The sequence below is a fragment of the Miscanthus floridulus genome, chromosome 1 (assembly GCF_019320115.1).
Source record: "Miscanthus floridulus cultivar M001 chromosome 1, ASM1932011v1, whole genome shotgun sequence".
In the NCBI taxonomy this organism is placed as follows: domain Eukaryota; kingdom Viridiplantae; phylum Streptophyta; class Magnoliopsida; order Poales; family Poaceae; genus Miscanthus; species Miscanthus floridulus.
Genome location: NC_089580.1, coordinates 69,395,818 through 69,422,446, shown reverse-complemented (window position 1 = coordinate 69,422,446; position 26,629 = coordinate 69,395,818). Strand labels below are relative to the sequence as shown.

General features: G+C 45.3%; 1 protein-coding gene across 4 annotated transcripts; it reads right to left on the bottom strand.

The window, feature by feature from the left end:
- Positions 1–12,573: 12,573 nt before the first annotated feature.
- LOC136535760 (protein NPGR2-like) lies at positions 12,574–20,070 on the bottom strand. 4 transcript variants are annotated; one of them, XR_010779045.1, is made up of 8 exons: positions 19,757–20,070; positions 18,791–19,080; positions 18,011–18,260; positions 16,591–17,804; positions 15,058–15,208; positions 14,329–14,671; positions 13,474–13,616; positions 12,574–13,021 (listed from the first exon to the last, which is right to left on the bottom strand). XR_010779045.1 is itself a non-coding variant. In XM_066528165.1 (7 exons), exons 2-6 carry the CDS (start codon positions 19,037–19,039, stop codon positions 14,355–14,357), a joined length of 2,181 nt encoding a protein of 726 aa, XP_066384262.1. In that variant the 5' UTR covers positions 19,040–19,080; positions 19,757–20,070; the 3' UTR covers positions 13,291–13,616; positions 14,329–14,354. The 4 variants fall into 4 exon arrangements, 3 of the variants coding, with proteins under 3 accessions (XP_066384262.1, XP_066384268.1, XP_066384251.1); XM_066528165.1 differs by lacking the exon at positions 12,574–13,021 and having other exon boundaries at positions 13,291–13,616; XM_066528171.1 differs by lacking the exons at positions 12,574–13,021; positions 13,474–13,616; positions 19,757–20,070 and adding an exon at positions 19,377–19,552 and having other exon boundaries at positions 13,707–14,671.
- Between the last annotated feature and the right edge of the window lie 6,559 nt (positions 20,071–26,629).

Here is a 26,629-nt window from a genome sequence, read left to right as displayed (position 1 = left end):
GTTGTCCTCGGAGCAGGAGTTGGCAGCACAGTGAGGCATGGACGTCCACCATGTGTATGGTGGTTAGTACAGTGGCGGGTAACCCCTGCCCAGTCCGGGCGACATGCAGGTCATCGTGTGATGACGTCGTGGGGAGCTGTGGCTCTGCAGGTGCCGAGGCCAAGCCATCACGGGGGGCCCCGGCGGACGTGGGTCCTCAGGCTGCCGAGCCCCTGAAGCAAACTGCCGAGGCCTTGGAGGGAATTATTGGTCCTGGGTACTGATTCCGAGGCCACAGTAGCCCAGACATGGCTCCCCATGCTGCGTTGTCCTTGGAGCAGGAGTTGGCAGCTCAGTGAGGCATGGGCGTCAACCATGTGCATAGTGGTTAGCACAGTGGCGGGTAACCCCTGCCCCGTCCTGCCTCCTGTCCCGTTGGCCATTCCGCTGTACTGTGCCGAGCATGCGGCCGATGTCAGGGGCAGCAGTTGGCTGAGTTAATGCGACACGACGTTTTGTTAGAGGGACGGGAGAAGGAAGAGGCAGCGGAGTGCTGCCGAGCCCGCCTCGCGCGAGACGGAGGGTCAGTGGCCCGGCCGAGGCCTTTGGCGGGGAGTCGCTCGAGGTCAGTGGTGAGGGGGCCTCGGCCGAGTCGGAGAATCGGCCGAGGCCAGCGGTGAGGGGGCCTCGGGCGAGTCGGAGAATCGGCCGAGGCCAGCGGTGTTTAGCTGGTTTCGATCTTTACGAAGTCTAAGCAGTCGTTTTTTGGGTCTTGCTTAGGGTACCCCTTCTCACGGTATCCGACACATGGTGTTGCGCTGGAGCCAATGGGCATGACCTTGGGTGCCGCTCACCGGTTTATGTGCACGGGGCACAGTGTGGTGCGCCGAGCGTGCTAGTGCAGGCGGTGGTTGGTTCAGCCGCTGTTGTCGTAGCTCCTCACCGTGCTCCCGTGTGAGCACGGGCATCTCCTCACGAGGGTCTAGAGGGGTGTGAGTCTATAAGGACTCTGCTACCACCGGCGGCTGTCCCGGAGCATCTGCCATAGCGCACTCTCAGGACGAACGGTGGCTAGGCACCAGGTCGCCGATGCTGGAGCCATCACTCTCAACATCATCATCCATGAGGTCGAGGAAATAGGTGGGAGCATAGCTCACCATCCCCACAAATTCGGACGTGAGAGGGTGCGACGCCGACATCCTTTAGAGCCCCCGGGCGTACACATCTGCGGGGGGCATGAGGTCGTAGGGGAACCGGTGACATGGTGGTCGCAGCGGGGACAATGGGATCCCTCCGGATAATCGGCGGAGGATAGTAAATAGCGAGTAAATAATAGTATATACATTACTCACAGTGGGGTTTAAGTAGAGAGTTTGCTCAGGATGAAGCGCAGATGCCTCGTTGTTGAAGTCATCGTGCGTCCCAGAGCCGATGGAGGGCATCCCTCTGATGGGCGCTAGAACGAGTGCCTCCTCGCGGAGGTGTAGTACGCCGAGCCAGTCGGCGATGAAGTCCAGGCTTCCGAAGAGGAAGGCCTAGGATAGCTCGAAGGTGGGTGGAACCCACATCCCAACAGGTGGGAGTGTGGGAAACTCTAGCGAGCCAAAGCGAGTCATATCGCTTGAGCCCACCATGGCGAAGGTGGCGGAAAAATGGGCCATCCGATGACCAAAAAGTGTTGAACGTATGTCTTCCCCATGGACGGCGCCAACTATCGGTGCAGAAAGTGACCAACACATAAATATTTGTAGTTTTGTCATACGTTGTGATCGGAGGTGGCCTAGCACTCAATGACATAGGGTTTATACTGGTTCAGGCAACGTGCCCTACGTCTAGTTTGAGTCAGTCGGTGAGTTTATTCCTAAGCCTAGGTGCACGAAGTTTACAGTGGGGTTACAAATGAGAAAGAGAAAGATGGGGGTACAAGAGGTTCGGTTGGACTCTAGTCAGAGGAGCCGAGAGTGACAGGAGCCCCGCTATGCGCTAAGTGTTTGAGCATGTCCTCGTGGTTTGAACCTGGAGGTTCTATTGTTGTGGACTAGTGAACTGATCAATCGAATGAATCTACCTATTGAGAGAGAGCGCATCCCCTTTTATAGATGAAGGGGATGGCCTTATAAGTGAGAGGGAGAGAGTACATATGCTACTAAGCCTTGTTGCCCACATCAGCGGGTACAGGATGATGGTAGGCGCCCATAATACTATTGAATGTCAGATGCACGTGGGAGGTTTGTGTTGTCTTCTTCGGGTATTGTAGACATCGGTGCCTGCCACACTATTGATACCTGGAGGCATGCAAGGGGTTTTACCATGTTCGCCTGGTATGGTAAATGCCGGCACCCACAACACTATCGATGCCCAGAGGCATGTGGGGAGCCTTACCGTATGGGAGTTAATGGCACCCACAATACTGTAGGGGAAAATGTCGGCGTCTACAACACTGCTTGGATTCTGTCATGCCAGGGAGGTCATAGAGTACTATTTCTGCAGGTGTATAGGGTACGATCTCGGTATTTTGGATTGACTTGTGCGCCCTGCCTTACCCTCTCCATCCATTTCTTGGTCCTTGCTGAGCGGGCGTCCCGGTCGGTTGGTCCTAGTCGGCTCTGATCGCGCTAGTCGAAGAAGAGCAGAGAGCAGGGGTTTGGCGCATCCCTAGTCGGAGACGTGGGTCAAAGTCAGAAGTAGTGCTTTGGGTAGGCCTTTGGGTCGGAGAGGCCATCCGGAGGTGGGCTAGAGACCGAAGCGAGCACTCCGATCAGAGAGGTGGGCCAGAGTCGGAAACGGACGCCGTTCCTCCTTGATCAGGCCTTCTGATCGGTGATTGGATTGCCCTTCTAGCATGTCATTTAGGTACTTGGGCCGACCCAAGAGTTGCACGTTGTTTGCAACATTGCCTGCTGGGCTAAGCCTTTGTTGGGAAGCCAGTCCGTGAGGGACCCCGGGTTTATGCACCCAACACTTCCTCTCCCCTCAACTCGAAGGAAATGCCATAGAAGAGAAACCATTATTTATAGGCTTAAGGGAACACTGAGCAGCCCAAGACCCCCATGCCGTGTGGTGAATGATGGGGGTCACAGCCGATGTTGGACACCCACAAAAATAGGGATGTCGAGGCTCTCATAAAGGAAAGACCAGTACAACATCGATGAGACCGCTCAACCCCACTTGAGTCATAGGCCCTGATACACAGTACGCTAATGTAGCAGGGCTCATTAGACATGTACTATGACATTAGGGCATCCTGATAGAATAAAATGCAATGGTAGACTAGTACGGCAAAAGCATCAGCCAGCGAGGGGTCGGGCAGCAAAGCTCGATGGAAGTGCAATCACGAGACCTCGATCGATGATCGAACACGCATCAGCACTTTCACGATCACTCCATGATCATAAAAATGCTCGAGGGCTACTATCAGGGTTATAACCCCGGGGTATCTCAAGGCGCCGATTAGTTAGCAAGTCGCACGGCCTGCAATGCAATAGTTAACAAGGGCGCAAACAACTTAGGCCTAGCAAAAGCCGAGCAGAGTAGGACATGCGCTAAAGCTAGGGGTGTCCATGACCCCTTCCTTCAGCACAGGGCATGCGGCACTTAGTTGCGCCACCTCTCCCCTGTCATGACCCCTAAAAGGGATAGGGAGAGGTTGAGCCCCGCGCAACATGCCTGCTCTAACGAAGGCAATCGTGGCGTGCTGACCCTGCAAGGACCGATGTGACAGTGGTCACCTCGGTCTGGTTAGACACCATCCCTATGCCACGCTACACCAACAAGACAACACCGCATAGTAGTGGCAACAGGTACGAAACCCACCATCTGAATACGAACCGATAGGATGCATGCACGATACCACCCACTACGGGATGGGATCCATGGCATGGGTCTTGACTAAGAGACCTCCCTAGCTGGCAGAGTGCCCTGACCCCAACGATCGGGGTCACAGCCCTCAGCCCCACGAAGTGACCAGGCAAGCAACGACCTAGGGCGGTTACCTACTACTGGTACGATGCCCTGGGGAACTTGGAGACAATGGCAAAGACCATGACGGATGTTGCATTGCACAGGACAGCTAATGAACTATCACCATGGCTATAGTGCTGCCACGACCAGCACAGTAGCACCACGTCAGACCCTGCCACGATGTGGCCACAAGACCATGACGATAGCCATGCCTAGGTGAGCATTATAAGATGGCATAGCTTGCAAGCCAAGTTAGCTAGGACCTCTCTCAGACTCCCGACCCTTCGGTTGGGAGAACCTCTTCTTTGTAATGAGCCTTGGCCCCGAACTCTATATAAGGACAGCCAGGGCTCCCATCTTGGGGGAGGGTCTCATTCTTCATCCTCTACCATTCCTTCCATTCACCATAGCAGTAGGGCTCCTAGAGCTTCTCTTCGGGCTGCCCCTCATCTAGCATAGGTTCTACCACCTCTTTCACTATTCTTGCACCCCCCATTGTAAGAACTTTAGAGCATTCAAGCGAGGAACACACACTTGATCTTTTTTGAGACTAGACGTAGGGCTCTGGCCTAAACTAGTATAAATCCTTGTGTCTATTGGATGCTACCTTCGTCTTCCTAGAGCAGCATGAGAATTGTATAAGTTTACTAGTCGAGTTTACGAAACACCAACACACACCTTTTATTGAAATTAATGACAAAGGGAGAGAGAGAGTGATACAAAGATATGAAAGCTATGAGAAGTAGTAGTTGATTGGACATGGACATGGACAAAGAGGGAGTGACATTGAGGAAAGTAGGAGGATCAATAAAATTCTTGGACAAGAGAAGCACACAAGTAGGGGAGCAAGCTCATGAACTTTGATTGGTTGCATTTGATATGTGCATATTCATGTGCTTGCCTGCATTACATAAGTTTTTAAAGTTGATATGCATGCTTGTGTGTTGTATGCTAGTTATAGAACTTGAATGATGATATGATAACTAGCATGCATAGGATGGTAGCTAGACTTGTGTTTTTCAAGCAAAAACTAGAACCTTGCTTATAATATTGATCTCACGGGGTTTTTAGTGTTTTTGTTGTCTAGCTACTCATGGTGCTAAGGATGGTGTTAAAATGTGCACTCCGATTGGTATCACGCATATGTGCGAGCTTCAAACCAAACACTCTAGCACATATGTAGGGGGAGCTAATACTATCAATTTGGGTTTGTGGTACTTGTCCAAAATTATTTACACATGGTAAAATTGCTTGGGCAAGCAATATGAATCCAAAAGAGCTTAATTTCCATATCTTTGTAGAGTTGTCATCAATTACTAAAAAGGGGGAGATTGAAGGTCCTTGTTTGGTTTTGGTAATTGAGTGACAACCTTAGATGGACTAATATGTGTTTGAGTGAGATACATAGGTGATTAGTCCACAAGTACATCATGTGTGAGCAACCTATGCCATGGAGGTGAAATGGCTTGGATATGTTGCAAGGCTCACACATGTGATGAAGAAGCTCATTATTGCATATGAGACATGACATAGAGTTATATGACTAAGGTGGAGAAGATCAAGACAAGACTTGGCTTGATGGACAAGCATGAAGGGCAAGTTGGAGGCTTTGGAGCGATGGACCGTGTGGCGGTGAAGCTTGAGCAAGACTTGGCGCCGATGGACGAAGGCAACGGTGAAGAGCAAGTGAGGCCAAGATCAATGAACCAACAAGGTCATGTGATGATTTGAAGTGGATCATATCATTTGTTGATCAAGGTTGGTGCATGTGTTGCATCGATATTAGAGGAGATGGAATGGAATGCGCAAGGCAAAGGTATAACCTATAGGAAATTTCATTTCACCGGTCATAGGTGTGTAGAAAAGTTTATGACCGGGTTTAGGATAAATGGCCATACTCAAGAGGGACAAACTTGTTTGCATATCGATCATCTAGTGCCACTTGAGTGATCTAACTTTGCATCATTGCTAGGATCAAGTGGCGTGATGATTTGAGTGACTAATCCTTTGAAAAATGTTTGTGAAAAGCTAACACACAAGCACAAAATGATGGACACGTGGTGGTGTTGGCACATTTGCAAAGGAGGTGTTGGAGTTGTTTTGGATGAATTTGGAGTTGAAAAGGAGAAGAAAAGGGAAAGTTTTGGTTGTCCGGCGGTCAGAAGTTGCAACCTAACTTGTAGCCAACTTGCAGCCATTGTAGAGGGTAGCACCTCCCTTCCCGGTGTGCACCGGACAGGGCACCACCACCCTAGGGCGGTGCCAAGGGCTGCAACGACACCCTTTCGTATTTTGGGCATAACTCTTTGCTTTGAACTCCAATTTCGATGATTTAGGACTTTTTGGAAAGCTAAAGAGTATCTCTACAAGCTTGAAGTGGTAGAAATCAAGTTTGATCTGAATAGGGCACTGCCATGGTCACCGGACTATCCGGTGCCTCGCACCACCATATTTTTCCAGAGAGCACCGGTTTTGGGTGTTTGGCCTAGATGGTCACCGCCACCCCTAGGGCGGTGCACTGCCACCCCTTATCCGGTGCCCACATGTCTAAGGGATAGTTTGAAATAGCCATTGCAATTCGACCATTGGGGACCGCTACCCCTTGTCCAGTGCCCGCACGTTGCTGTCCGGTGACCACGCAGAAATGTGTTCCAAGGCTCCAACGGCTCTATTTGGCTTGGGGGCTATAAATAGAGGTGGAGCTTGGGCTTGGATGAGGTTTAGCACTTTGGGGATGTGTTGCCCTTGTGTGTGCTTGGTTTGAGAAACCTCTAACTCACTTGTGCTTGCGAGAAGTGCAAATCCATTGCGAGTGAGTGATTCTAGTGTGTTGCATCATGAGGTTGCATCGAGTGGCACTAGGTGATCGAGCTGCAAGCTGGTGGTGCTTGTTACTCTTGGAGGTTGCCACCTCCTAGACGACTTGGTGGCTTGTGACTCCATTGAATCACGCGAGAAGATTGTGCAGTGTTCCGAAGGAGGATTTGTAAAGGGGATTGTGCTCACTCCACGGGGATCGTGAAGAGCAACTCTAGTGGAGCGTGTCATTGAGCTACCCTCACTTTTGGGGTAGGTTCTTGTAGTGCCCAACGTGTGGGCTTGGCGGGTGATGCCAATTAGCCGTTGAACCACTAAGTGAGCGGTCGACATAACGGGGACTAGTGTGTTGGCAAGCACGTGAACCACAGGAAAATCACCATGCCATCCTTGTCTTCTCATTGGTTTGCATCCCTTTATACAATCTTGTAATTACTTTTATATACATTGTGCTTGTGTAGTTACTCTTGTAATTAGTTAGCTTATGTAGCTTGCTAGTTACCTTCTTGGTTGTGTAGCATAGAAGTAGCTTCCTTGCGTGACTAATTTGGTTTTAGTAACCTTGTTAGTCACATTGGTTAGTTTGTGTAGCTAAGTAATTTGGGCTATATAATTTGGCTTGTGTAGCCTTGTTATTGAGCTAGATGGTAGTGAGCTTAGGAGCTTTGTGCTTTTGCTTACTAGATTGTGTAGGAGCTCTCCGGGTTGCCAAAGAACTAGTGCATAGGTTTGTGTGACCTTACTCTAGAATTGATTAGATGAGCTCTAGCTAGCCCAACACCTTTGTTGCCTAATTAGGATCTTTGTAAGGTGCTTGAGAACTTAGATAGAGGGGTGTAGTCTTGGCTAGACTAATAGTTTTGATTCCGCATTTATTTCGGTTAGCCGGTGCGTTTAATTTTAGAAAGGACTATTCACCCCTCTTCTAGTCCGCTATCTCGACCCTACAATGATAAACCAATCTTCAGTGCCCCATTCTATTCATTCTCTGTGAGTAGAAAGAAGACAGTGTTGCTGGTGTGAAAAGTGGTAGAATAAATATCATTTTAAGAAGATGGCTTCCTTCATACCTGTAAATTTGTTGGAATATGATTCTAAATGATGTTCATAACTTTGAACTTCAGAGTGACGATGATGTCATTCTATGGAAATTTGAGGCAAACCGAAAGTTTTCTATGAAATCCTTCTATAATGCCTTTACTAGAAATGATGCTGGACCACCTCATAAGATAATTTGGAAAGGCAAAGCTCCGTAGAAGGTTAAAATTTTCATGTGGCTTATCACCAACAATGCTGTGTTGACCAAAGATAACCTCATCAAAAGGAAATGGTCTGGCAGCCCACTATGTCATTCCTATGATCAAAATGAATCTGTTGAACATCTTTTCTTTACATGCTCTATTGCAAAAGTGATCTAGGCTGTAATTGCTAAAGAAGTTGGAGCAAATAACATACGTACATCTTTATCCCAATGTTGGAGTTGGTGTGAATGTTGGCTCCCTGCTAGAAAGAAATATCATTTCTGGGGTCTTTGCTATTTGTTGGGCTATCTAGAAAGCTTGAAACAAAGCATGTTTTGATGGGAAGATGATTAAAAATCCTCTACCATGCAGGGGCGCTAATGCATTTTGGGCAGGTTTGTATGCTGAGGTGGATCGAGAGCTGCTTATCAACGGGGTCAACACCATGCTGCAGGTGGCAGCAAAGCTCCTCTTGCCTAAGGATCCAACTGAGGGACAAAAGCGCCTGAAGCTAAGAGATGATGAAGACAGGAACATGTGAGGGAAGAACTAAGATGAGGGTCACACAGGAACATGTGAGGGAAGAACTAAGACGAGGGTCACAAAGACTGTTGCTACCTTCGTCTGTCTTTTGAATCCTGTCTAACCATGTGTTTGGTTTGCTGTGAAAAACCTAGGTGGTTGTTTGTCTGTAATGTCTGGCTATACTCTATCTTGGTTCTTTAACTTTGTCCTGCTATCTGTCTCTGAGAGTTTTAGTTCAGCTAGATGGTATTGAGTCTGAGTCCGTCTATTCTTTCCTTCTAAAAACAAACTCTTGTATTTCCATTTTATCTTAAAATGGAAATGGGGGATGGCCTTCCCGTGGAAAATCGGGTTGGGCTCTCCTCGCTAGGCATGTTGGGAAGGCCATATTGGTAATGGGCCATGGGGTGTTGCATACTTGGGATTAGGTCCCCTCCCTAAGCTAGGCTCCTCGTCGTCGCACTTGTCGCACTCCTCCTAGCCCCTAGGCTAGGCTCATCGAAGCCTGACTTGTAGACGCTGCTGGTCTGCTCTGCCTAGTCCTGCCTTGCATGCAGCCACCTATCCTAGTAACCGGAGCTGGAGTCACCACCTACCGACTCAAGCTCTCTGCCAGGGATCTGATCCATGGTCATGGAGCCACCACCTACCGACTCGAGCTCTCTACTAGAAGCTGACCTGTGGTCCATCAACATTGATGACCTAAAAAGCCGACATGCCCCTTGTCGTCGTCGATGAGCTCCAACCTGCCAAGGAGCATCTAACAGCCATCTCATAGCCTAGGGAGAAAGCGGGCAACAACTGTGAAAGAATGGAAGGAGCGGGAAGTTTCGGAGCTGGCGCAAAAGAAAATAAACAAACGAAAATGCTATGTAGGACGTCCGCCCCGTCCAGAGGCCTCTTCCTGGCCTGCGACTAGCCCAAAAGACTTCTCACATATGTCCCTTCTGTTGCTCCTGCCATTTGCCCCATCTGCTCCAACTCCCATTCGCCGCCCACTCCGCTGCTCCTGCTCCGCGCACCTGCCCCGCCCGACAACGTCGACAGGTGCCGCCAGCGCAAGGAGAAGCATCGGGCCCTAGCGCGGAAGCCTTCTAGCATCGCCTCTTGCTATGGCTGAGGCGCCCCGATGCTGATGGCGGAGGCCGCATTGGGATACGATGCATGTTGCAGGTGTACATTTCAAATGATTCATATGTTTTAGAGGTATGTTGCAAGTATTTTATACAGATGTTGCAAACATAGATTAGGATGTTCAATGGTTATACACGTATGTTGCAAGTGTGTTTATCTGGATGTTGCTACATGTTTCACACATATGTTGCAAGTGTTTTATCTGGATGTTGTGTATGTTTGCAATGGTTTTCAAGTGTTTTTGCAAGTGTTTCATCTGTTTTAGACGTATGTTGTAAGTGTTGTATTTGGATGTTTCAAAAACAGATCGGGTCACAGGATGCGCCTGGGAAGCGGGAGGGGGGCGTGAGCGGCCCCTGTGTGGGCCCACGAAAAGCAGGCCTAGGTGTACTGGTAGGGTGCGGGTGTAGGTGCGTGCAGGGGAAACAAAAGCCACGGTACCGTCCGAAGGATCGGTATCCGTTCAGACGCCTAGGCGCCAGCAGTTCTGACAAACGGAATGATACAAAGGTCATGTAATCCATGGTAGTGGTGGGTAATTTCTCTCCAAGTCTAATGTTGAAAGTTTGAGATTCGACATAGTTCCTTCGTCCCAAAATAAATGCACATATCATTTTTTTAAGAGTCAAACTTTTAAAAGTTTGACTAAGAATATAAAAAATAGTATCAACATTTTTATCTTCAAATAATTTTGTTATGGAAGTATACTCTATGCTCAATCTAGTGATACTTATTACTCCCTCCATACTAAAAAATAAAGTCATTTTAAACAAGGCTTGGGTCAAACATTGGGAATATAAATCATGAATAACTTTTAAGTTGTTGAGTTTGAAAATATAAAAACCATATGTATAGATTTGTCTTGAAAAATACTTTTACAAAAAATTACATATATCACTTTTTGATAAATATCTTTATAAAAATAAGTAGTCAAAGTTATGCTTTTGAGACCGTGTCGTTGTCCAAAACGACTTCATTTTTTAGTATAGAGGGAGTACATATCATAAATATTAATATATTTTTATACAATTTTGGTTAAACTAAAATTTTTGACTTATTGGGAAACGAGATGTGTATTTATTTTAGAACGGATAATACAATGGCTCTGTTCGCTTCTCTTATAATCCCAAATCAGTCGGAACAGTGTTTCGGCTTGTTTTTTTAGCGAAGCGAATGGTGCCAATAACTCGTTCGACGATGACTTCGTGCTAGAACACTGGGCTCAGTTCAAGGCCTGACAGGAACATAACAAGATCACCAAATGATTCTGTTCTGGTTTGTTTTTTCAGCGAAGCGAACGAGGCCAATAACTCGTTCGACGGTGACTTCGTGCTAGAACACTGGGCTCGGTTCAAGGCCTGACAGGAACATAACAAGATCACCAAATGATTCCAATCAGTTGTAAAGCCATGACTGCATTGGAAGACTTGAGCATCTTGTCAAATCGTCTCTCGGGCACAAAGCGGCGCTGAACTAGCTGCTTGCGGGTCCACAACCTGACTAGCTAGGGCAAATATTCGATCAATTTAGCTATAGTAGCGTGATTGGTTGAGTGGCTTGACAACGGTATGGCAAGGCTAAAACCATTCCCACGGTGGCCAATATGTGCACATGCGATTGCGGATATTTTTATTCGGTTGCTTGTTTTTCTCTCCCCAGATTGCATCGAACTACTGATTTAGGGATAATAAGCGTCCAGGTTGCACTATGCCAGTCAAGCCCATGAGAGAGATTTCAATCTCATTTCAGCGAAACCAACCTAGTGGGAGGAGAATCTTGCATGAGGTAGACGTGGCATACAAATACAAAATAACCCTTCCTTACATCTAATCCGTATAAACCCATCTAAAATTCACTATTAGTACTTTTTCACCAATGTTGATAAGTAGGTTGTATTTTTAGGGTAGGGGGCATTATGGAAGTTTGGCAGTGCTTCTCCTCAAATGCTCCTCTAGACAAGCAGAGCATTTAAAGATGAGCCACTTTTTGCGCCTCTGATTTATGACCTCAAAGCTGGCAGCTTTGGTTTATGACCTCAAACAGCTCCAGATCATCTACTGTTCACTCATTCTAAAGTGTTTAGTACAGCTTTTCCGCAAAAGTTGCTACCAAAGCCGTGCCAAACATAACCTATGTCAAATTGTCAATACAGTATATGCACATAATCATGATAATATACCACAATAGCCCCATAAGTCAGAAGTCAAAACAAAGAATTTCACCCTTTAAGATAAAGAAAAAAGAAAAAGAATTTTCATTTTGCTCCTACAACTGAGCAAACAAATCATGGACAGTAATTATGATTAGCTATTCGGCTGATGGTTTCTGCGGCTGATAAGCCAGCTAATGATGTTTTGTTGTGAGAAAAAAACACTATACCATGGCTGATAAACCGAGCTGATAAGCTCAAGCAGACCAGGCAAATATCTACAACCATTCGGGGAGAGAACAGGCAGTACCGCAGTAGGCAGTAGCATCAATCTAAGAGCAGGAGATAACCACCACAGAACATTTATAACTACCTAACTAGTAAACTCTGCTCCAACCATAACATGAAGTGGAAATATGAATAATATACTGCAAAACCTGACCTGCATAGATCACTACAAGTCTACAACCTCGATTATTCATGCCTCAAAATCTGAATTTAAGCTATTTGGTAGAATCTGACCTACCAACCGTTGGCATAAAAAAACATTCAAATAACACACACAACACTACAATTTTGTGAATACTCAGCAGTCAGCATTAGATTTGTTACAAACACTCTGTGAATTATTATAATTTCACCAATCCTCGGCCTTAGAATTTAGCACAAGCATCGAATAGATAGCATAAGACTCATATTTGCATCACTAAACAGCTATGGAACAGATAGCATTAAGACTCATATTTGCATCACCAAACAACAATGAAACTTCTTATACAACCGAATCAGGCTCTGAGGTTCTGCTATTTGTGTGGATATTACTAGATCTCGCCCATCCAACAAAACAGGGTGACAAATCTGGAACGGTTTATATAACTCTAGAATAGTGCACCCATGAGGATTGACTATACAATAAAACACAAGATCACAATCACAATGCATCTACCAAAAATCCAAGGAACAAAGTTCGCTTCTCTTATAATCCGTCTTTTTTAGTTTGTTTTTTCAGCCGGAACAGTGTTTTTCTCTCACAACAAATCAGCCGGAATAGTGTTTTGGCTTATTTTTTCAGCGAAGCGAACGGGGCCATAAGGTCCTGAAAATTGCATTGAGAACAATGATATATATTCCTAGTATCCTAGTTACTGATTCCATGTTCCATACTTACATACATTACAACTCAATATTTCCATGGTTGAACTTTCCAGATGTTTACCTGTACAGACAAACAACTCAAATCAATTAGACAACAAATGAATGAAAAATAATATCATACGGTTAAAACTCTAGTGACTCCGAAATAAAGCACATGTACAGATTGTACTGCTATGATATAGTAAACTGGAAACAACAGAAAATGACAGAATTAAGTCATACGATGAATCACAGCTAAAAATGATTGGAGGATCAAATATTTTTCAGATCTTGTGGTTAAACTAATTGATAATACGCAAAAAAAAAAAAAAAAAAAAAAAAAAAAAAAAAAACCAGTGCCACATATAACTAACAGTTTTTTAGGCAACAGTATTCTACACTTACCTGCATAGTTAAACCTTGGCAAGGACAACCCTCAAAAAATTTAGTACAAAGACAGTAAAGATAAAGGCACACTAAGAAGCAGGAAGCCTTGGTCTCATCATTACTCAATTGGTTGAAAAGAACACGTACCAGCAATTGTCTTTCAGACTTGGGCAAAACCAGACAAGAAGATTGTGACATAATTCAATCAGTTGCTGGCAATCTGGTATACCATTTCATTAGTGCTGTACAGAGACCAATATCTGCCCCATTAATTGATGCAACTAGCTAAGCTGCAACATGACAAGTTGACAGCAAATGAAGGGCCTTCCAGGGAAATTACACAGTACTGTCACAATAGATGATAGCACACCATTGATGCTTCAAAACATGTGCAATGTTGACTCAAAATGACTGTCATAATTCAAGTACTCCCTCCTTTCCAAATTACAAGTCATTCTGTCATTTCTAGGTACATAGCTTTTGTTATGTATCTAGATATATGCTATGTTTGGATATATAACTTTTACTATGTATCTAGAAAAGCCAGAATGACTTATAATTAAAACAGAGGGAGTATTTGGCACTATCATGTCCAATAACAAGGTTAAGGAGGGCCATTTTTTTTAAATCAGATATCAGGAAATAGGCAATCTATCAATAACTTGTAATCCATAATTGACATGCATGGAAGGTTACAGTTAATAGTAAATACTGAAGGACCCCAGAACATCTTTTATACCTCATATGTGAAACCATTTTACTCAAGATACACAATGTACTGGTCATCTATCTATATATCACAGTAAGCACTGTTCCTACACAAGGTTGAAGAGCATCGTCTTTCTTGTTGCTACATAGGCAACAATTGGAACTATAGATTGAATTGTTAAACATTTTTTTCCAACAGTTTCTGATGTTATGATCTCCCCAAGATCATTTCTAGAACTCTGTAATCCACTATTTCATCAGTGAAATATATCAAAAATACATACATTAGCTTACATCTATAGCCCCTGTAGACATATCTGTCATCTGAAAGGTTCTACAGGTGTTGTTTCTTTAAGAAAAGCAGCAGCTTGAAAGCATTCAGCAGCCTCAGCCACTGACCTACCACCTTCCTCTTTGTAAAGCAGGCCAAGATTGAACCATGCAACATGATTAGTTCTATCCAGTTGCAATGCATCAGTCAGGAAGCACCGTATAGAAGGCAATGGCCTGTCACCAAGTTGTTGCAGAACAGTGGCAGTTGATATCAAACTTGGGACATGTTTAGGATCAAGGTCTAAAGCTCTGAAAAAAGCTCCCAAAGCTTCTTTTGTAAGACCTTTTGCTTCATATATTTTTCCTGAAAATGAATACTTTGTGAAAAATATGAAAGGAAGTATCCAGGGTAAAAGGTGGCTGTTGTCAAAGTTTACTGAAATAAATGTATCTGGTTCTCAAATCCTCGACTTATGATGAAGCTTATGTAGATAAAACTCAACATACAACTGAATGCTATACATAATACATATACAATTGAATTACCAAATTTAACAATTTGAAAAAGAAAATAGTTCAAATTTATGAACTAGCAGCTGTAAGACTCTGAATAGGTCTATATGGATGGAAATTATTGATTGGACATTAGAATTAGATATACATTTTAATTATCAAGGTCACAACAAAAACAAAATGAAAATGGGGCGAGCTAGATTTCAGTCATATTTAGAAGAAATGAACAGGAATCACCTGTAGCATGCCAAGCCAATGCAGAATAAGGACTGATGGATCTTATCTTCAATACACAGACCTCTGCATCTCTCCATTGTGCCATACCTAGGTATAAGAGAGCTAGATCATACCAGGTCTCTGTTTCCAGGCCTTTATCATCCTTGTTGCCCTGTAGAAAGTAACACAAGAGCATGACCAACTGACAACCTAATTGCTACTGTGCTATGGGCAAACAACTGCATTAAAAGCTAAAAGATGACAGCAGGTTGTTCGCCTTGCCTCCCCCAACCGGCAAAAGTCTCAGTAATTCCGTGTAGAGATTAAGGGCGTGCTTAGAACCTTTGCCACCATTGCTCACCTTGCCAAGCTTGCCTCCCCCAACCGGCAAAGCAAGGTGAGGTTTCCTTTCTCTATTTGGTTCTCTTGCTCTCCTTTTCCTCCCTTCTCCCCTCTCTTCCCCCTATAGACCATGAACTCATTCATCCTAGAGCCTGAATCGGTGGCCAGGAGCACGATTGAGGTGGGGAAACCTTTGATACAATAGCAGGAAGCTCAATTCATGAATGATTGGCGAAGCCGATTCCAACTCTTAGGAGGTCGATTCCAGAGTAGATGAGTTTGATTTAGGGCAAGAACATCATCGATTTTGCAAAGGTGGGGCTGACGAGTTAGTTTGAGGCAAAACGTGCCAAGGCACGGTCGCGGAAAAAAAAGACGAGTTAGTTTGAGGCATCAAAGAACCTGATTGGGCACCATGGATCTCTATCTCTGTGGGGAGGAGATTCAATTTGAGGGCTGGCAGCTGGATCTGGGACAGCACGGTGCTGCAACCAGCTCGCTGGGTCATTGCCCTCGCCGCAGTGGTACAGCAGCCAGTGGCCTTCTCGTTGGGCCATTGAGAAGCAGTTGGGTCGTTGAGCAGCAGCACGGGAAGACGAGAGCAGCCAGCGACCTTGCTTGAGTGGGCGAGCCGATTTGGCCCGCTTGCACGGACAAGGAAATCCATGCGGCAAGCAAAGTTGTCGGCGAAGCAAGATTCCAAGCACTTGCCAAAGGGCAGTCCTTGTTAAGCAAGGCAAGGCGAGAGAACTTCTAGGAACCAAGCATGCCCTAAATGAAATTAAATACATGGTATAGATAAAACTTATAACCAAAAAGATCAAGGCTGTAGCAATAACCCTATGTCTATTGTCTGCTATGCAAATCCATTGTGACCAGAACTTATCCTTTTGTTGGCAGAAAAAAAGGATATCAGAGTAAGCTCACAATAATTAAAAAAAAATACAGAACTATGCTTTGTTCTGAACAAAGAAAGAACCATGTTCTGTTCATGAATATCAGAACTGAAACAAGCATTGAACTATCAAATCTGCATGCCTTCAGATCACTATATAATGTATACTGCTTCAACCAGAAGAATATGCTACCAAACAATCAAATAGCAACAAGGAAATTGCACCTTTTGCTATAATCCGAGTGTATATGGCATAATAGCAAGAATGTGTAATTATGGCTACCATGTTTCATAACAAAAGTTTCGTAGTATAGTACCTTAGGCAAGCAAAATCCAGCAGTTAAACTTTTCGTTCTAAGTTGAATGATAGCAAGAAGTTGGGTGTATGTTTCAACTGCATCTCTGAATTGCCCCTGTGCAGCCTGAATTCTGGCTTTGGTTCGCAATAAATCTCCTTGACACCATTTCCCAGTCTGATCTAGAGCAGCATCAACAACTGTTTCAGCATCGGCAAACAGCTTTTGAGCACTAAGTATTCGAGCTAAAAGGAGCCAACTCCTCAACTCTGATCCAGCCTCAAGTTTCACCAGCCTCTTTGCATAAAAGGCAGAAAATTCTAATTTCCTCTGCACAGCATTTTCAAGGCTGAGACTGTACAATGCCCTAGAATCTTTCCCATGCATCTTTTTTTCAGCATTCCCAAGGGCTTCCAGCGCTTCACACTGCCACGAAGCTCTATCTGTATCAGATATTGCACTTCTAGCCTGATTAGAAAGCGCAACACCAAGCAATAGGTCTGCAAGTCCTGCCATTGGTTTGCATCCTCCATGCATATTAGCAATGGCTCTCCTTGCATAAGAAGCACCTTCAGTATGAGCACTCATCTCAATGCAAGCCTTTGAAGCTAGGAGTAGTTCTTTGAGATGATCAGAATCCTCTCCAGACTTTAGTATTCTTTTGAGTAGATTCAGGGCACTCAGATCATCTTCTTCTGCTAAATAACACAATGCAACGCTGTACAACCATTCTTTTTTGTCTAACACACCAGGTAACAATTCTTCGAACTGTCCAGCCAGTGGAATTAGCTGTCCTGACATGGACAGTGCAAAAGTAAGGTGATGCATCACAGAGGGATCTCGCTCAATCCTCTTGAGATTGAACTTCCTCAAAAGAATCATCAAAAGAAGAATAGCCTCTTCCATATTGTTGCGAGGTACAAATGAACCGTCCAGCTGAGAATGAAGATTCGGAGGGCGTGCTTCACAGCCACTATATAGGAGAAAAACAGCAAATTTCTTTTGTATCCTTGCTATGGTCTCTCCATCAAGATTCCAATTATTGAGAAGTGACCTCCTATATGAAGAAATGGTTTCAAGTGAAAACCCCCCTGATTTCCACAGCTCAGGGAGCAACTCTACAGACTTGCATATTATTTCATTCAATTTACAGCCTTTTCCAAAGCCTGCTGGCAAGCCCTCAGGTACGGCTGCCTCCACAATATCCAATATCATTTTACATTCTTGTGCAGCTTCTGCGAAATAAAAATATTGAATTGAAGTTGTAACTAGCCACATGCATAAAATTGTTAAAGTTGAAGCGTCAAAAGGGAAAAGAGAGGGATAGAGAAGAAACACAGTCCTTTTCTAACATGATATACTACAATGCAAAGCAATCACACCTGCGCATGATTTGCAAGCCTGTTCATGTGTGCAACAGTGATAGCAAGGTGCAGCTCACCTTTATCTTTCCCAAGATCATGAAGTGCTCTTGCTTTAAGATATATGGCCTCCATAAGAAGGCTGACAGCATGCAAGGGCATTGGTGGAGAATCCCACTGTGAATGAGTCTTCCGACGATCTGCTTTTCTAGCAATTGAGATTTTCATCTTAGGGACTAATGCAGACATGTCTATCCCATCAAAGACACGGAGTGCTGCTTCTACATGACCCCGTTGATATTCTAGCCTTCCTAGCAATGCCCTTGCTTCCTGTTTAGCAGGTGCTATTATTAGTCAAGCTACAAACAGCTAGGTCCAAATGTAATGCTGAAATATACAACTGCCACAGATGACATACTAGCATCTGAAGAAATCAAAGAAAGAGAATGGCAGTAACAAAAATGGTAAATCTTTTCTTGAAATTAGAAAGAATTTACCCTTTAAATATTTTGGCATAGAAAAGGATATCTCGGATAAACTGCTAGGTAGGAGGTAGTGAACTAATTTTGGTGGAAGAAAAAGATAAGCATACATTTATTCAATTAGGCAATTAGCTGCAGAAACGCGGATTGATTTAGTTATGTACAAAAAACTTCACAAGGAAGGAAAATTGACAAAAGAAACCCAAGATCGACTTAACTAGGAATCATACTAGCTGTTGCAAAAAAATTCTTCACATTAAAGCACAAGATAGATACCCAAGGAGGTAAAATTGTGGCATTTCCTAGTCACATTCAGCATGTATTTCAGCTGTTCTTGGTGCCATAACAAAATTTGTTTCACAAAATAAAACACCTTACCTCATAATTTAGGCAAATGCCCTCCCGAAGCGACAACTCTGCCTCCTCTATGTTGCCATTATCAAGGTACTGCTCAATCTCTCCATTCCGAGAAGAGTACCCGCTGGCCGAGAAATCTTTTGTGATTGTAGAATCAGATGACCGGACGGTCTCATCTGCCCCCTTCAGCTGCTCACCAGAGCACAGGCACTCCATAGCCATCCGCCTGAGAGAATTCCTGAATTTTCCCTTCCTTTTCTTACCCTCCATCCTGTTCTATCATTTCCGGCCCCATCTCCAACCCAAATTACCTAACAATCATAAACATAACAGAAGATTACTATCCATTTTCTGATTCTGATGGCTAACCACAACAATCACATCAAAGACCAGTCATTTCATGCAACAACAAAACCATGCGCAAACATTAGACAGCAAACCCTCACCCAATTTAGCACAATACACACCGTGATGATACACCAATTGCGACATGGCCCCAGTGGTTAAAAAAAGAACCACGAAACCTTTACCAAACTCAAAATTCGCATCAGTAGGCACCAAGCTGAAGACAAGAAAACAGAGAAGAAACCTTTGAGGTTGAGCTTACCCATGAAGACGACGAACGGGAACAGGATCAAGATCAACTTGCACACCAGAAGATCAAGAAACGCGAGGCCTAAGGATCGCAAATCCTCGTTTATTCCAAGGAACTCAGGCGAACTCTCCCCGGAAAAAGGACCTACCGACAAAGCCTATCCACTCCCTACCTATCCAATTCCCCAAGTGAACGCAATATTTAGACTTTACAACCCCTCCGCGTCTTTAAAACCCGAGATGGAGAGAGGGGGAAAGGAAAGCAAAAGGGTGAATCAAATATTGCGAAGAATAAAGCGAAAGGGAGAAAAGGAGCAAAATAGCCGCCAGCTAAGCGAGGCTAAAACAACAGTAAAGCGCAAAATCGGTTAAAGAACTCGTTAAATCGCTCACCTTTCCACCTAGAGAAAGGCCCAGCTCGCCAAGCTCTGTCAAGCGCTCAAGCACAAGCCGCCGCCAAGAATCGAATCATGCATCCCGCGCCCCGGCCGCCAATTCGATGCGGGTGCGGGGGTTTCTCACCAACTGGGACCAACCGGGGTTCGAGAAGACTGCCGGAGACACGGGGATACCGACGCTCCTACGGCGGTCGGATCGGGAGGGGAGCGTAAGGGTGAGCTGGAGGGGAGTTAGGAGGCCGCTCGAAATCCTGAGCCGGATGCAAGAAAAAGAAGCGGCGGAGGACGGGGGTAGAGAGACTAGAGAAATCTTGGTTTGAACTGTGGACAGGTGGTGGTGCTTTGTATATTTACAAAGTAGGTTGGGGGTAGTTGGAAAGAATGGGTCGTAGTCGTACGGCGACTCAGTTTATTTATTGGACATGCGGATGCAAGTTTATTTAAGATATATCTCGTGGTTTTGAATAATTTAACATTGGATTTACTGAAACCTCCTGCTTAAAGCGGTGCTCACATTGGATTTACATAGTCAGTTCAATTTCCCTTAGGATTTGGAAATTGGAAATTTTGCTTTCGCCTTTTTCCCGTGTATTCGACCACAAGCTTTTGTGTGTTAGAATCCTAGGGCTGCCTTTGGTAGTGATTATTCAAACTGTTTCCTCTCTAAAAACAGTATGAGATCCCTACCAGACGTAAAATTGTTTCACGAGAGAAACAGGAGAACATCTCTCGAATTCTCCTAGAAACTAGAAAAATATGTTTTACCTTGTTTCTTGGATGAACCAAATGACCACCAAATGCACCTAAACTCTTCATACTAACTTGATCATCAAACTATGTTCATATGGATAATCCTACCAAACAGCAATTAAGGCCTCGTTTTGAATATAACGGTGCTGGCGTATGAATTGATTGGAATAGTTCAGATTTCCACTCGAGTCAAGAAAAAAAAAAGTTTGATATCGTACTCTGAGGAGCAACTAAAGTTTGATATTTCAAGATATCAATGGCCATATATGAACCAATAAACAGGAAAACCTTTTGTGTCCGGGTCAGATTGATGATGGTGAGTAGTGAGGTCCAGTCCTGTCTTTGAAGCTCTCGCGTAGTAGCTTCTGAAGATGCTTATGCTTGCTTGGGAGGAACCAAAAATGTTTTCTCCCCGCCACCGAAAAGGCACTGAATATTGTATTCTTGCACGCCAGTACAATGCAAGGGTCTAAAAGATTCTTAGATTTCAAATTGCGTCCCATCAGACGGATCTCCTCCGTCTCCGTGAACCTTTCGCCGGGCAGGAAAATAAAAAGAATCATTAGTCAGCTCCAGCTGGCCGGGCAATCATATTATCGCAAGGCGCGTGGTGAGCTTTATTGGCTGAGAATCATGGCGTGTCCCGGCCCCCCCCAGTCACCATTCTCATTTCTCAGCTTCTCACTGTCCGCCACGACGGGGGATCGGAATCATCGGAGGACCGATTGCCATGCCACCTGCAAACACAGCTGCGATCTTTGTCTAGCACTGCTCTTTTCATGTTCGCTTCCCCTGAGCCTCAGGGATCAGGGCTCAGCTGCAAGTTACTGTGTTGTTCAACTACTCAACTGACACCTTGCTCAAGAAGCTGACACCGAACGCCCTGATCCCTGAGGGCGCTAAAAGTGCAAGCTAACAGCGAAGACCAAAGAGAGATGCCTTGGTGAAGGGTTCAAAGCCTTCCGGGACACGGAGTCTTTTTGTATCGAGACTAGGAAAAGACGCGCTCTCATCAGCGCGTTGTGCTAAACTCTAGGGGAAACCCTTGGGGTTTATATGGGTTCATTTGCCATTTGCATTGGACTGGTACCTACCCTGACAAGTGAAGGAAGCATGTGTTTTTCTTTCCAGTTCCCTGCCCTCTTTTTCTTTTTTATTCTTTTTTTTATAAGGTCCAGTATCCTGCCTTAGTGGTTGGTGCCAAGCCTCCCTTGAATTCGTCATCGTGGGCCGACAACGATCGAGGCCCGTTCGCGTGCTTTTAAATTTAACTTGATCCGTTTTTTTTTTCATCCGAAATCAGTGGCGGATCTAGAAAATACATTTAGGGGGGGCTGGGAACTCATCTTTAACTCGAAATTCATCTTCAACCTCCGTCGAGAGCACTCCAGCACCTTCTTCCATGTTGTTAATGGCTGAAAAATTCATGGGGGACTCCAATGGAGCCGCCAGGGTAGGGGGGGCTTGAGCCCCGGCAGCCCCCCTGGCAGATCCGCTCTTGTTCGGAATAGTGTTTTTCTCTCACAGATTCCTCTAGAATTCCTTCAAACCATCCAAATTCCTTCATATCCATGCCATCCGAACGGGGCCCAACGCAAATTTGGGATCAAAATGTGCTCGTTTGCTCGACCACGAGGAAAGGGGATGGAAATCCAAAAGTCAGTCAATCCGTCTTACATGCTTTATAAGATCTGTTTAGATTTTTTTTAATAAAGAAAACGTCTGCTTAGATGATTGGGAAAACTACTACCTCCGTTTGGTCTTACGTGTCATATTAGTTTTCTTCTAAGTCAAACGTGAGTACTTTTGGTCTTACATGTCACATTTGGATTTTTTTTTAATTTTAACTCTTTTTTTAATATAATTTTAAATCTAACATTGTTGATTTTTTTAAACTAACATTTTTTGCCGCGCCTATTGCCATGGCGCAGCCAAATGTCTGTGTCGTGCTATGCATGGTGGCGCGGCAGAGGGCTGACGTGGCGTGGGCCGGCCTGGGGAACCGATGACGTGGCAGGTCCTGCCGCGCCACCGACCTTGACGCGGCAATGCCGCACCCTATTGCTTGGCGCGGCTGGACCAAATATACCGCACGAGCAGCTACACCACCTGGTCGTTGCGCCTGCCGCCGGCCCGGGCTACCTGGATGGTAGAATCGAAACGCGTCGCGCCCGTACTTTGTTGAGTTTTTTTCACAGTTGAATAGAGAATTTGATAAGCCAATGATTAGTTTTTCGTCTTTCATAATACGGTTATGCACCATTTTAACTAATCAATTACGAAAAATTGTCATCGGCGTCCAGATACGCCGGGACTGCCGGTTTCCGAACGCAGGTACTTAATCTCGCCGGCAGTGCTGCCGCAACTCAAAGAAACGAATAAGAAGCAAATTGACAAGCTGTCACATAACATATTCATTGTTTTGACATAAGTTTGAGATAACATAACCAAATAACCCCGCAAGTTTCGGATGCCAATATTCGTTTGACCTAACAAACTAAGACCCAGGAGTGTAAGGATCCCTCGGACGCCTCTGTCTCTTCAGATTTGTTGGCAACACATTAGGAGTGTAGCCAACGTCGGTATGGTCGCGTCGACGGTGCGTACGGCTCGTACCCTGCAGGTATATGATACGCACGATTACTTATAATTCTTTAGGATCGTTAGTTCATGGAGCCTACGTATTTAAATAAACTATCTTTGATAGTACCTGTGAGGCTCCTGGGGTACCAAGCGGGGCACCACCTAGCTGAGACATGCCGATCTCATGCTGCGGCCATTCGTCCCACTGGCCGTGCTGTCCGCAGAAGCTTGGGGGTTCGTCGTCGTCGTCATCGTCCTCCTCCTCAACCTCAGTTGCAGGGTCCTTTCCAGCGCTACGATGTGGTGGTGTACGTACCACGGAAGTGGCACCCTGCGTTATCAGCTGAGAAGAGTCGGCTGGTGTCCTCAAAGAGGCTGAAGACGTGCCACCCGACCGCACGGGGAGTGGCGATTCCTCATAAGGAGTGTCCATACAGCTCAACTTCTGAGCTAGCTTCCTATAGCTCTTCTTCACCTTCTGTATAAATAGACGTTAAAGTTAGTTCATTACCCAAACACATATACACTAAAGAAATATTTTTGAAACGGATAAGTTTATGTTTACCTCCACAAAAGCCGCGAGAACACCTGGCCCCTGCCCTCTAGACTCGTGAAGCCAGAACGCTGTTTCGTTGGACAGCCTTGACAATTGTGTCGCCTGAGTACAGAAACGCGGTTGGACAGTTTTAGTACACATACTTAATACCAAAAGGATAACAAATTGTACCATTCAAGTATCTTACCACGTATCTTTGAAGCGGGGCTCTCTGTAGCTGTGTGTCCTCCCTAGTGGTAACGTCATACACATCTTCGATGACATCTTCCTCCGAGTCCTCGTCAATCACCACGTCAGTGTACGGGGGCTTGATATGTGTCCTCATAGACCTGTGAAGCCACCGCAGGTACTCGTCGAAGGTGTGTTGGTCGTGTGGAGGACCCGCAAGGACCGCATGTGGTACCCTGGTCTGCCACAAATGGATGTACGAGCTATGTGTCACGCGCCAATCCTTGGTCTTATACCTCTTCCTACGGTCAAACCTATAACAAAACGATATTAGGTGTACCAAACACACCTCTGAATTGTAGCATTGTTATTAATTGATAACGCACCCGTGCAATGCTTGATTAGTGGAGTAAAGCGGTGGTGGACAGCCTGTCATTCTTCCAAACTATCTGCAAACCCGGATGGGCAAGTGAATCTCGACCACATGGAAGGAAATAAGAGAGGCGTCGCAGCGATACTCGTGTGACTCGTCCCTAGTGACAGGACTCAGATAGCCCTGGAGCTCCGGAGAATCCCAAGGACACCAAAACACCTAAAATTTCGTAATTGCGTTAGGTTGTGATATAGTGTACATCGAAGAAAACACTGCTACGATAGTATAGAGAGCGTAACCTGGTGTTGTGTCAGGACATCGAGACCGTCCGTATACTCCCTGTACTTGCGCCACGCATTCCGTCTAACTAACTGTGCTTCCGTCTAGATATACAGAGCTGTAGGGAGTGTATCATGCCCGTTCTATCGCTGCATTGAACATGATAATGAATTAGCAACAAATAATCTCATCATATCTAACTGTCTAGAAGAATATAATGAACCAAAGTACTTACCGGTAAACCATTATTAAGGGGCCTCCCAATGGGCAATCGTTCCCAACACCAAACCTAGAGTAGGTAGGAGCAACCCCCAAGGTTCGCATGTCCTGAAGTGTGACGGCAGGCAATGCATAGCTGTCGATACGTCCATGCTAGGACTATGCTGCCCTAGCTGTACCCCGCTATGTTCTCCCAAGGCTGGCGAAGTATGTCAAGAAAGATCCAGCTAATGGTGTTGCCTAAGGCGTCTGGGAAGAGGAAAGCACCAAGAAAGTGCTAGAGCCACACTCAAGCAAACCTGTCGATCTGTGCCTCCTCAGCTTGTGGGTCCAAGTACTCAAAGCGCTCTGTAATCCAAGACGGCGAAACACCGAAACTTTTCCTATAATTGATCAAAGAAAATGAGACCCGATGCCAACTGTAAAGCAATGCAAGTATTAAATAGGCTTGAATTACTCACTTATTTTTCTTGGAAGCATTGTCGTCCGGTGGAAGAAAACCAGTAAACTGAGCCACCAGCTCCCTCCAGTGATCGTTGTCAACTATCCCTGTCACTGGAAGTCCCCCAACCGAAGGCCTAAAATAGCCTTCACATCCTACAACGTCAAGGTCATCTCGCCACAAGGTAGGTGAAACGTGTGGGTCTCAGGCCTCCACCTGTTATAAGAATAAAATGATTGTTAGTTGCCTCCAATTTGTTACAAGAAAGTTTATGTACAAAGAATGCATTCGCACCTATCTACAACTACAGTAAGTAGTGCTGGGTCAAGGGGCGAAAGACCATGGTTGATAACACGGACAAGCTCGAGGAAGTCGGCACGCCGTATGTACAGCGTATAACGCTCGTCCCACTGATGGGCCCTGGTGTGAGTGCGGGGCCTCAAAGGAGGCAAGGACACCTCTGTGTCGTTGTCACTCAAGGTGTGTGCTCGGTGCTAGTCATCGTACTCCACCTCAAGAATGGGGTACAACGGGTGCTGCGTGGGAGGGGCCATCCTGTTACAAATTGATAAACAAAGCGTTAGAGTATTCAAATTAACAAAATTCAAGTTAACATTAGTAAGTTCACAAATAAATCACAAACAAATTTACTAACCTAACTAGCCTAAATCCCTAAACCCAAAATCCTAACTATACTAGATAATAAATACATAATCAATCCATATAAAACTTTGGTTCTAAAATTACAAGTAATCTCTTCATCTCAAAATAAATACACATCTTGCTTCTTGAGTAGTCAAATATGTTTAAGTTTGATCAAAACTAAAAAAATAGTATCAATATTTGTATCTCCTAATAAGTTTATTACGAAAGTATACTCCATGCTTAATGTAATAGTACCTATTATGTATCATAAATATTAGTACACTATTATATAAATTTGATCAAATTTTTTAAAAAATTTAACTTCAGAAAGCGAGATGTGCATTTATTTAGGACGGAAGAGGTACTTCCTCCGTCACATAACAATAGTCGTTCTAAGATATCGCAAAGACACTAATACTCAATGAAAATAGCCTCGATGCCCCTACATGCTCCTAGAAATGCTAGCACTAGCAGACCATCATCAACTCTTTTGCTTCTGCGCCGGCCACTCGAGGATTGCGAGGGCACGTGGGGGTACTGTAGGGATAGAAAAAATACTAACTATACTAGATAATAAAAAAATATGAAATCGAGAGGGAGGTACCTTAGGAGCGGGTGACCTTGATGCATCGGTGTTCGTGGCGCGGCCGGCTAGGGCGCTGCATGGCGAGAGTGGCCGGGCGTGGCATGGGTGAGTGGCCGAGGCTAGGCCGTGTGAGCACGGGCGGGGCAAGGCGAGGCAAGGCCGAGCGGACGCGCGCGCGGTGTGGCCGGGCGGGCGCGGGCGTGTGCGGCTAGCGACGGCGGCGTTCGGGCGGGCGGGCAGCGCAGGGGTGTGTGCGGGCGGGCGGGC

Coding starts and splice junctions, on each gene's coding strand:
- LOC136535760 (XM_066528165.1), bottom strand. CDS start 19,039: ATGGAGGGTAAGAAAAGGAAGGGAAAATTCAGGAATTCTCTCAGGCGG. Junction 18,261..18,790: donor GCATTTGCCTAAATTATGAG/GTAAGGTGTTTT, acceptor CCTGCTAAACAG/GAAGCAAGGGCATTGCTAGG. Junction 17,805..18,010: donor TGATCTTGGGAAAGATAAAG/GTGAGCTGCACC, acceptor TTTATTTCGCAG/AAGCTGCACAAGAATGTAAA.